Source organism: Rhipicephalus sanguineus, chromosome 9, assembly GCF_013339695.2.
Source record: "Rhipicephalus sanguineus isolate Rsan-2018 chromosome 9, BIME_Rsan_1.4, whole genome shotgun sequence".
Classification (NCBI taxonomy): Eukaryota; Metazoa; Arthropoda; class Arachnida; order Ixodida; family Ixodidae; genus Rhipicephalus; species Rhipicephalus sanguineus.
Window position 1 is genome coordinate 113,611,577 of NC_051184.2, and position 11,381 is coordinate 113,622,957.

The 11,381-nt window shown below is 45.0% G+C and overlaps 1 protein-coding gene and 1 long non-coding RNA gene across 2 annotated transcripts; both read left to right on the plus strand.

Annotated features, from left to right (window-relative positions):
- Positions 1-6,458: 6,458 nt before the first annotated feature.
- Positions 6,459-9,063, plus strand: LOC125759767 (uncharacterized). The gene is made up of 2 exons (XR_007417401.1): positions 6,459-6,809; positions 8,902-9,063. It is a non-coding gene; the product is annotated as an uncharacterized LOC125759767 (long non-coding RNA).
- Positions 9,064-9,451: 388 nt separating this feature from the next.
- Positions 9,452-10,345, plus strand: LOC119405808 (uncharacterized; the record flags this gene model as incomplete). Its single annotated transcript, XM_037672634.2, has 1 exon — positions 9,452-10,345. A coding segment is annotated over one exon (663 nt), but the record flags the coding sequence as incomplete, so codon positions are not given.
- Between the last annotated feature and the right edge of the window lie 1,036 nt (positions 10,346-11,381).

Here is an 11,381-nt window from a genome sequence, read left to right on the forward strand (position 1 = left end):
GGCTCAGCACTTTTTCGAGTAACGGAATGCTCTCTGGCGAAATGGACTGTGGACATCTCTAGCCTTAAAGGGCGACGACGCCACTCGCTGTATAGCATATTCGTGGCGTCTTCGACCTAGTACACTCTGCGTAGATAAATAAAATATATAAGTAATATATATACCGATGGGTTGCTACAGTTTTTTGCTTTCATTTTTACTCGAGTAAATCGATAAATAAATGCAGACCCTATTGCAAAAACCAGCGCCGTTCCAGTACCCCCAGCGTCATACCAGTACGTTTTTTGGCACTGGATTGCACTGGGAACACTGGTACACGCTTGGATTCACTGGTACTCCGGTGAGCCCACTGCGAAAGAGCTGAGTCGTACTGGTAGGGGCACTGGCTTTGCCGCTGTGACGCTGGCGCTCACTGGGAAGCGCTGGACACGCTGGAATTTTCACTGGCGTGCGCTGGCACATAGTGGAGCCTGTACTGTTTCTGCCAGTGCCGCGCGCTGCCTTGAGCATTGTGCGCGGCGAAATGCTTCGGTATCGTTTAATATCGAGTGTTTGATTCGATGGTACCGATAGATGCTATCCTAACAGGTCCCAAGCATGTGTCACAAATTCTAGCTTGGCAGAGAAAGGCGATGAGATGCGCACTATTTTCATGATGTATACGTGATACGCGAAATCACGGTCACTTTTAATGTTTCCCGGTCGAATGTGAAGAAAAATATGTTAATAACCCAAAGCAGCGAACACTGATCATTTTGCTTTCCAGCACGCTTTTTTTTTGTTCATGCAGTGCCGATAACGCCGTTAATTCTTGCGAAGCACGTACAGCAATGAATAAACATTTTGTCCATGCCCCGCATACACATCAGTTTTGCATCCATGATGTGTTGCGGTAATGAGTCCATATATTGTAGAGCAAATCGTTACATTGCCGTGCAGTTGGCAAGAAGCAAATCAGCCCTGGCTTCGCGACCTCTCCCAACGGAGGCCAGAAAAACAGCCGTCGTTTGATATCGCCACACCGGAAAGCCGTCTCGGGCAATTCTTGCACTTCCATTCACTTCAGCTATACGTTAGGTAACAGATAAAAAGGTTCCGAGGCCGAAATGCGGAAGCTTCAACCATCGCAACTCACCTCCGCTGAGATCGGTCCTACCCAGTGCGACTCCCAGCGAGCGTTAGGCCTAGCGTACCGCCGAGTCCGTCTACATGCCACCGGCGCATCTTGGTTTAAATACACGCAATTCCAACGTGCAAGAATGACTGTAAAGTACAGTATGGACATCCGTTAACATAAATTAATGATTTTTTCTTGTGCACGGTGTCTGCACAAGGAGCGATGACCATCGATGCGACGCGCTTTCAGCAACTGACGCAGGCTCACCGAAAGCAGCCGGCCGCACTCGCCGGTACTTCTCTGACTCATACGTCAGAACACATACCTGTCAACTGGTACGCGTTCGTGAACTAACACACCGGCATATTTTCTCAGCGAATTGTATTTGTTTTTGCTGAGCGGTTTTATAGTTGTAGGTATCGATAGAACTGCAAATCTGTATACAGGCGCACGCCCGCCCCGCGGTAATATCGTCGCTCGCGCGAGAGAGCTACTCGATATGAATTCATCTGCGCGCGCGTTTATCGAACGAGTCATCATAAAGCTTCTGTACACGTTTATCGTTAGCAAGGGCGAGAAAGGGCTATCAAAAATCGGCAGTAACAGCCGTCAAACTGTACCCTGCTACTCGGGCCATTTGATATTTTTCGCAGTTAAGACGATAATTCTTAAAGAAACTTAGCGCTCTACCCATTTTGGGCATTTCATTCGTTGCCGGCAACCCTTTGTTTGTGTCTAATAGAGAAGCAGGCTTGATTTGGAAAGGAAAACCTCGTCCTCCTTGAGTATGCCACAGCAAAATAGGAAATGAAACGCTGTGTTACTCTTTCCACTAGCCCTTTTACAGCGGGGTCGGCAAGATTCAGCGTGGCGCAGTGGTAGAGTACTCGGTTGGTGATCGAGAGGTGGCGAGTTCGAATCCTCATGGTGGTGCTCTTTTTTTTTCGTTTTTTCTTTTTTTTATTGCAATAATGCTTTCTATATCGCTTTCTTTACTATAGTATATTTATGTATGGCAGGTAGGCACCGCCGTTTTAACGCTGTAGGGCCGTTTTCCGCTTGACTACCCAGCGCCTCCCAGTAAAACGCCGCTCCAGCGGCCCAGTATCCAGCGCGACACTGGGCCCATAATCAGGCATGGCACTGGACGCTGGTACCCAGTGGCGCTGGGTTTTGCAATAGGGGAAGTAAACACAATGGAAAACTTCGAATAACAGATAGCTGAGCTAGATGGTAGTCATGTTAAAAACACAGGACGTGAAAACATGGGCACAAGAGAGAAGTCAAGAGAGTGAACAATCATATCTCACGTAGGCCACCACACGCACCTGATTGATTGGTATCGCCTCTTGCCAGGGAATGTGCAGATAGGTATTTGTGTCTGCCTTCTTTTCCGCAGCTGTGCGCTTTTTCGGTGGGTAGCGGCATTTGTGGTGTCTTGACTATTCTCTTCTGTCCGTGTCTGCACGCCCTGTCTTTTTAAAGGGCCCCAAAACAAGCTCTAAAAATACAAAATTGAGCGCGTTATTCTTTCTTGGCGTTTCTTGCCTATTTGGCGCACTTCGTGGCGCCACAACAGTGATTCACGTTATATCATTACGGTACGCACTCTCGATTGTTCCATATACGAGTAATATTAGTTATGCTCCAACACATAACTATCGCCATAAAAAGTGATGTACAACCGAAAATAGAAGAAAAATGGAGCGTGGCGTAGTGGTAGAGACCTCGGCTGAGAATCTGAAGGTGGCAGGTTCGATACCTCCTTCCAGACGCTTTTTTTTCACGGCTCTTTCTTTATTGCAATAATGCTTTAGTGTCTACTTTATTCTAGTGGCAATTAGTTTGTGTCGTAAAGTAAGTTGGCGATGCGTTAGAATTTGCCAATGTTCGAGGCTTCGAAGCTGTCTCTGTCGGCGTTTCAGAAACCAAAAGAAACACTTTCTTTTGTTATTACTCAAAGCTATCCGATTAACTTGCACATTAAAGTGACATCTGTGGCGTCTACGTCTGGAGGATTATGGTTAAGAGACAGTTATATATCGCTGTGCGGCGTCGGCCAGAAGCTCACTCTAGTTTGTACTCTGTCTGCTTAGAAGGGAGTTTCCGACTCTGTTCACGCTACGTCGGCGCGGGAGTTCCGTGGATTGGGAACTCTACCTGAGTAGCATAGAGTTCCCGGTCTCTTTTACTCTGCCTTCAAGGAAAGCCTAAGTTCCGCGGCTAACTCTCCACTACTCCCGCACGGCGTTAAAGAACTCTGGCGAGAGTAATACAGGCTCTCTACTCTTGCAGTACTCCCTCTACATTTGTGAGTGTACCACAAAATCAGCTATGCACATCATCCTGCTTGATATACTTGTAGATAAGTAACAACTTAGATAAAAGACATAAACCGTTAGTGGTGGTCGTCCAGAACGTTTTACAACATCTAGTGTGAGTATTATAGCTTTTATAAACGAGGAGAAGGAATGACATGACTCCCCAGTGTATCGAAGGGGGTTGTTTCACATAGCAAGTGTGCAGATTACGTGATCGAGGCGGCTACATTGGCAATGACCAGTTTCGAATCCATGTCTTTGAGTAGAACTTGCTCGAAATAGGTTACGTTATTCTTAAACTACCTTACCACTGTCCCATAGTAGTGGGGCCATTAGAGATCACTAGGACCTTGCTTTCATGTTGAAGAAGTTACTCGAAAACCCTCGCACGTTTAAAACAAGGGCCCCTCACCAGGTTTGAGCATTTTAACACGATACTGTTATAGAGCTCGATTCGCAGAAATTCCGGCGACGGCGTCGATGGTTGTGAGCGAAATTTATCACCTTGTCCGTCGCCGAAAAGTCGAAAGAGATGCAAATAAAACAAAATTCGCCAGATCCCACGTACCGTGGGAATCGATGTTATCCGAAGCATGCGCGGGATGGTGACTGTGGTGTAATTTTTCACATTGAGCGAAATGTTACGGAATGACGCTAGGTAAATGTAGAAGTGGTATGCGCACACTCATATGTTGAAGAGTCGCATATGTATTATATAACCAGCTGTTTACAGTTGCGTAACGATGCCAACAGCAACACGGTCGTAACCAACACCAGACGCGGTTAGCTGATATCTAGTGATTATATTCTTCAATGCTGGTTAGCCCGAATCCGAACAGGAGAAAGAAGGAACACAGATGGACAGGGCAGGCGTTACTCGCCACTGAGCTTCGTTTAGGAAAGTTTCCCCAGATATATGGTACGCAGCCGAGTGGCACGCGCAGGCGCACTGCACGTACGGTATACAGTCGCAGTTGTTACAGTTGCGTTACAGTTGTTATGTTTATAGTTGTCCGTTATGACGGAGAACGCACGCACGTTTCACGAACCTGTGTGTATGTGTAGGAGGGTCCTTGACAGCCCTTGAACAAGGTAAGCATCACCGTGATCAGCACCAGCAGCTGCACCGGATTTGTTATTGTATCCGTTCGTGATCGCGCTACGAGGGGTCTAAGTGTAGTGAAGTCAGAGGTATAGTGCAGATGATTGCAGTTGCGGATCACGTGGACGAGTGGATGGTAGTTGAGCGTCTTCCAATGGTGTTCTGTCTTCAGCTCAGTCACTTTCCTTGCGTCGGCCGCGGTGGTGAAGCGGTTACGGCGCTCAGCTGCTGACCCGAAGGTCGCGGGTTCGCGGTAGTGACGTAGAACAAGGAATGTCCCTTCGTAGTAGTCGGTGCGTTGTCATGGCTCCTCTAGGAGCCATGCCACCGGCATGGTGCTGTTATTGGTGTTGCGTCGCCGCCCACAGTGGCACGGGACACTGCCAAATTATTCGAGGCGACATATGTAATTCGTGCAAACTGTTTCTTGAATTGGTGAATTGGAGAAATAAGTCTATACGCAGCTTTTCTTTCACCGCGAACACAATCCCGAGCTGAATATAACGTCACTGAGGGGAGGATGTCATGTCAGGCACACTGAGAACTTCATTATGATAAACATAAACAGTAAAATTTCGCATATAGGACAAGCATCATGCCTACAGATGAATACTTAGACTGGTTTTTCCATAGGTAATTACAGAGATAATACATAAACACGAAGAGTACTTCTTCAGCCGTAAGTATGTACATAGCATATTCACGCACCGAGAAGAAGCACTGGGGCCAGGATAGAAAGCTGGTCCACTTGAGTTGCGGATCGAGACTTCGCAGAGAGCATATTCTACAACTGTTTACCCCTCCTTGGGCAAACGCATCAGTTCTTGCCTTCTCGAATACTCAGAAAACGTTTCCGTCCTGAAATAAAGCAATTGAAAACTAAGAATTCCAACTATACAAATTACGCAGTGGCATGAGGCAAACGTGGTTTCGTGGTCTCGGCTCAGTGCAAGCTGCGATACATTAAGCAGTTTTAGAATAGCGTATAGGCGAAGTTAGCGTTTGCCGCCCGCTATTTCAGTCACTTAACGGGAGCCCACAAGCGGTTAGCGTACGACGCATGCGCATTTGCACGAAAAGCCTGCGCAAAGGTTTGCGTACGCTATTCTAAAATTGGCTATTGAGTCTCGGAAATGCGTATTTAAACTATGGCGAGTGATAAACAGGCAAACAAAGCAAAACGCACATCCATCACGCAGTCATGTCATAGCCGCAACAGTTAAGCTATGAGTCTCAAGTGCTTTAATTTCACTGCTTCCAGGAACAGCGATATTAACTGCAACATCGTGCTGTTCACGATTCAGCCATATTAAAAAAAACAGTAACTGTGTTGTCCAAATGCAACACGTATATGTGTGGCTGCGAGCGCACGCCGCATGCTCACCTTTAGTTTTTCGGAACATAGAAGAATATTGGATGCGAAGCCCACCACTGGAGATGCGGGCGCTGCAATCGTTGTGACGTGCAGGGTTGGATCACGTGATCTCAGTCTGCTCTGGCAAGCGAAGCGCACGGTTGAGCGCGTTGCTTTTAACCGCGATTTCCAGGCTTTTCTGCCTTTGCAACGCGTTGTTTTGCTCTGACTTCATGTGCGCCGACACCTAGAGAGTACACATTGTGGGAGAGTGCAGTCAAACTCATCGGCGGCATGGTACTTTACTGCTCCGTGCCACGGTGCTCTACGTACGCGAAGGAGCCAGGCGGGAGCTTTCACTTTTACCCCAAGGAAAGAAAACTACGCAACGCATGGCTTGTAAAGCTTCGAATGGGCAAGGAACCAAGCTCCTACGCACGTGTGTGCAGCAAGCACTTCCGCGACGAAGACTTCGTGTACGGAGTGGGAGCGCGAATGTTCGATGAGTAGTAGACAACGTGCGGCGATCGTTCACGTACTAGTGTTCAGCGAGTGATACGTGATACGCAATGCTTGTACCACATGGCGGCCAGTTCTATTTACGCCGCTGGTGAGCAGTAGGTGATCGCCGAGGGACTGAATGCAGCCACAATGCATCGCAAGGACTCGCACTTTCATGCGACACAGAAATGCTAGCTCGGAATCCCGAGTGCTTGCCGGTGGCGCAAGAAGTATCGCGTTTCAATGGCTGTGCACTGTTCATTGGCCGTAAACCGCTAGCATAACATGTTTCTTCCGCGGCAGGGTGGAAAAAGCGCTGCCTTGAAGCCGGAGCTGTGCCGTCGAAGACTTTACCGGTGCGCCCGTTGGATCGTCCGCGTACTGAGCGTCGCCAAATCCGCAAGCAGCAGAGTGGTTAGTAATTTTTTATTTTTTAATTAGTCAGCTACGTGGTGCCACGCTTGTTGCTCGTAGCGTGTGCACACCGCTTCGATGCTTCGAATGAGTACTTGGCATTATTGCTCTGGTTCTGTTCGGGCATGCTTACTGGTGCGCTGCCAACATTTAGTTAATATGAAGTCTTTTCGTTTTATTTGCTAAAAAAAGCAATTTCCAATACGAGACTGCATTAAAGCTCGTGAATTAGTAGTCAAGCTGAAGTGCGAAGATTTATGTTTATTTCAGCTCTTCATCTGTAATTGTTGTATCGTGTGCACTTTGGTAACATTGTTTACAATGGAATATTAACTGGTCCATGAAGATGCACAAGTGTGATCATATTAAAATTATTCGTTATATTTTTCAATACATAGTGTTTAGGGTGCTACGTGCCAAGTCGGATAAAGGTTTGGGCATTTGTTCGGTCAGCATGGCTTTGAGTCACTTGTGTAGACGCGGTTAGCATCTGTCAGCATCCTGCATCGTGCGCATAGGGCACTTCTCACTTCCTAGATCTGAAATTTACTTATGTGTGGCATGTGTAGATCTTTTCAGGTGACTAAAATGCTGTTGACAAGAAAAGAATGCAGTGAAATTTATTCTTATCAACCACATTTAATTCTGAAACAAAGATTTGCTACAGACTGTGGTTCTGTGGTTACTTCTGTAAGCTTTCATGTTAAAGAGACAGGGTGTGCTAACACTGACACAAGAGAGAAGGCAAGACACCACAAATGCCTTACCATAAGACACCACAGACACCAAGGCCGTTTATGGTGTCTTCTCTCTTATGTACGGGTTTGCATGCCCTGTCTCTTTAACGTGAATACGTACCAACTAGCTCAGCTCTGTTATTCTAACCTTCCGTAAGTTGTTCACTGCTTTTATGAAACAATTGAACGTCACCGTATGCCCTCTATATCAAACCTTTTATAGTCCTGTTTGGTGATGCTAATAAACGAGTTTTTATTTTCAGTTTGTGTAAACTGCGTTTCACGAACGCGGTTGTATAAACCGCACTCTTGTCAGGAAGTTTGAGGTGCAGATATATGACTGAGCTGAGGTAGGAGCAGCGTGTGCCTCTTGTTTTAGCATATTTGGCCCCGCATAAACGTATTACCAACTGCAGAAAGCATAAATGACAAGTAAGTTGTGAGCAAGCAAAAATGAGGTACTTTATTTATTGCCCAACGCACTTAGTAGCAAGATGAAACAATGCTCCTCACACTTCAAAACTTGCAGATCTGAAGAAAACTTTTGTTAACATGCATGGTCATGAATCTATATCTTCTTGGATTATTCGCACATATTTTGATGCGCAGTGCCGATGTACACATTGCCTTGCGACTGAGTTAATTACTGCATGATAGCTTTACTGCAGGCACAAAACCATTGTAATGGCTTTAAACAGCGATATCCTGCAAAGCACATTATCACTGAGTGCTTGACTTGAGTGATATTATGCAAGAGGACTAACTTGAGCTAGTTAGCTGAATATTGAGATACTCAATAAACAGTGCAGACAGCACGACTACGGTGTTGTCTTCTCATAGTCCTGCTGTATGTGCTGCTCGTTCAGTTTGTCGAGATATAATGCACATTATATTAAGTGGAAGTAGATTGCAAAAGTTTTGTGGAGGGCAATGTTTGTGAGTATTCAAAGTAACAACTTGTAATTTAACACATATCATAGGAAATAGCTCAAAATAAATTCAGCTTAGCCTTCTGCAGTGTCTTGAACCTGAAGTGTATCACGTACAATTTTGTAAACAAGTTTGTATATTTTTAACATGAACTCTCAAACATGCAAGAGCTCCGATGTGGCAGTTACGTATGTGTCAAAAGTTGAAGTGGCTGCAAGTATTGCAGTAAGTAGTGACCGCATAAGACACAGAGGTCTGTGTGACATTGTAAATGTTTCTGAAATGTTACAGCAACCTAAGGTAGGTGGAGTAAACAACACAACTTAAAGTGTGCTACTTTTGCTTGTGTGGTTGTCCCTTTTATTAGGGGACATTTATATTGCAGCTTGACACAAACAGTGAAAAAAATTGGACACATCTTTTAGTGGCAGCAGACGTGCCATTGGCGACGGTACATCCCACCCCCAAGCCCCCTGCAGATACTCTAGACGTCCAGGTACAATCATCTGAATATGAGATTCAGCAGAGCTTGGGCACATCCGCCTTCAGCAACCACCAAGATGTTAACAGTGAAGATGGCCTGGAAGGTTAGTTTGATGGTCCTATTGCTACCTGGCTCATGTTCGATTTTTCGTACAACACAGTTTAACAATCTTGTGCTTCAGATGTTCCTGCTGCAGCGCTTGCCTTCAGAAGAGAAATTGGACTTTAAGTTAACACCCTTGATGCTGAGAGACATCAACCACTCAGCATAGCGCGTGTAAAAACTCAAAAAGACCTAAGTGTAATCACTGGTCTTCCATGCTACCAGCTATTTTATAATCTTTGTGATCTGTACACTGACAGCCGCATGCTTATGCAGGCAAAAAGCGTTTGCCTATGCAACGAAGATGCGGTGCGAATGACTATGATGAAGCTCCACCACAATGTGCCATTTTCACTAATTGGGGTACTTTTTGGCATTCATCGCACTAAGCAGCAGATATATTCAAAGCAACAATTGCAACACTAGCAGAAATACTGCAAACCGCAGTATTCTGGCCTAGCAAAGAGGCGGTTGTCGACAACCTCACCGTCCATTTTGAGGAATACCCAAATGTGCGTGCAGTTTTGGACTGCACGGAAATCCCACTGCAGAGACCAAAAGATCTGGAGTCACAGCTACGCACATACAGCTGGTACAAGGGTACCTATACAGCTAAGGTTTTAGTCTGTGAATTACCTGGAGGCCATATTAGCTTTCTGAGCAAGGCATGTGGTGGAAGGGCCTCGGATTCCTTTATTACAAAGGAAAGTAAAATTCTTGAGAAGTTTTTGCCTTCTATAGATAGTGTAATGGTTGACAAGGGCTTTCTGATCGATGAACTCTGCCTTCAGCACCATGTAACTATGGTTCGCCCTCCATTTTTACGTAAAAAGAAACAGTTTACACAGCGTGAAGCTCAACAAAACCAGAGCATTTCAGCTGCCCGCGTTCATGTGGAGCGCGCCATTCAGCGTATGAAAGTTTTCAAGATTCTGTCGGGAAACCTTGGCACTGAGCTTTTCCCGTACATTGATGATATTTTAACCGTCATTGCAAGAATTTTCAATTTGTCAAAACCGATTTTCAGTGCTGAGAAGTTCTTGAATGAGTGAAATCGCTTTGTGACATGCCTAAAAGAGGCATTACATCCCCATCAGTGTCAGGGTGCCACCAGTTCACTAGAAAGGCCAGTAATGCAGCAACATGTTATGCATGCACCGAAAACAGTTTCAGTGTGTTTCGTATTGCTTCTCAACCATGCCCAATATGGTTTAGAAGAGCTATAGCTGGGATATAATTTTTCCTGTATTATTTTTTATGGCGACTTCTTGTCTGTATGTCTTCCTTTTCAGTATTGTTTATACGAATATACTTCACATGTAACTTTGAATATCTGGTTTGATTAGATGTGCATATTTTTTTTTCTTTTTTTAGCTTTGTTATGCTCATGTATTTTCTTTCACTCTTTGCTGATTTTTTAGATATATACATGTAATTTGTTCTCTCTTTGTCATAGTAACATATGTCTTCGTGTAGTGATTCACCCTGTGTAACCTTGCTTCCTTACCCACAGTAATGACATTCTGAAAAGGATGCAATGCAAAACTATTTATTTACATAGACAGCTGCACATTAAAAACACTATTGATCAACATAACTGTAGTCCTCAATTTAGCACCCCTCAATGCAGTGTGGCATCAGGAAATTGAACACCATTAATGTGCAGCTCTCTCAAGTACTCACACAGGTGGGTGACATTAAAAACACCAAAAACAGTTAGAAACACCAGTACAGCATCCCTCGCAGAGCACAGTGTGGCAAAAGCAAAGAAACACCACGATTTTATTACGAAACCTCACATTCTCTATTGCACTGTTTATGTTATCTAGTTGGCCTTTCGCACTAGAGTGTTATTAAGATGTGCATGCAGATTAAACAACGCCTCTTCGGCATCTTGTAATGTTTTACTGTGCTATATGTGGCAAAACATAGCATTTGAAGAAGTACACGGCCCTTTCTACAACAGTGTTGCAAAAAACTTCATCGAAATCAACAGAAAATAAAAGAAAGTGTTCAGTGTCTTGAAACACAAAAAAGTCACTCCTGTGAACTTTTGCGAGCATCATTTGAATTTGAACTTGGCAGAAATACTTGCTGGTTTTCTTAAGGCACACATTTTCATCATTAGACACTGCGATCTCCTTCTGCCTGAATTTATCTAGGCTAATTGGACATTTCACCTCCAGAGTCCGCTGCGGGAAGCAATCACAAGTGACTAGCCCATCTGGTGATGCGCCAATACAGGGGTGCTCCTTTGAAATTAGGAGGCCAGTGTCTTTCACTGTAAGACTTGTATGCGACCCAATGGCTGTGTAGACC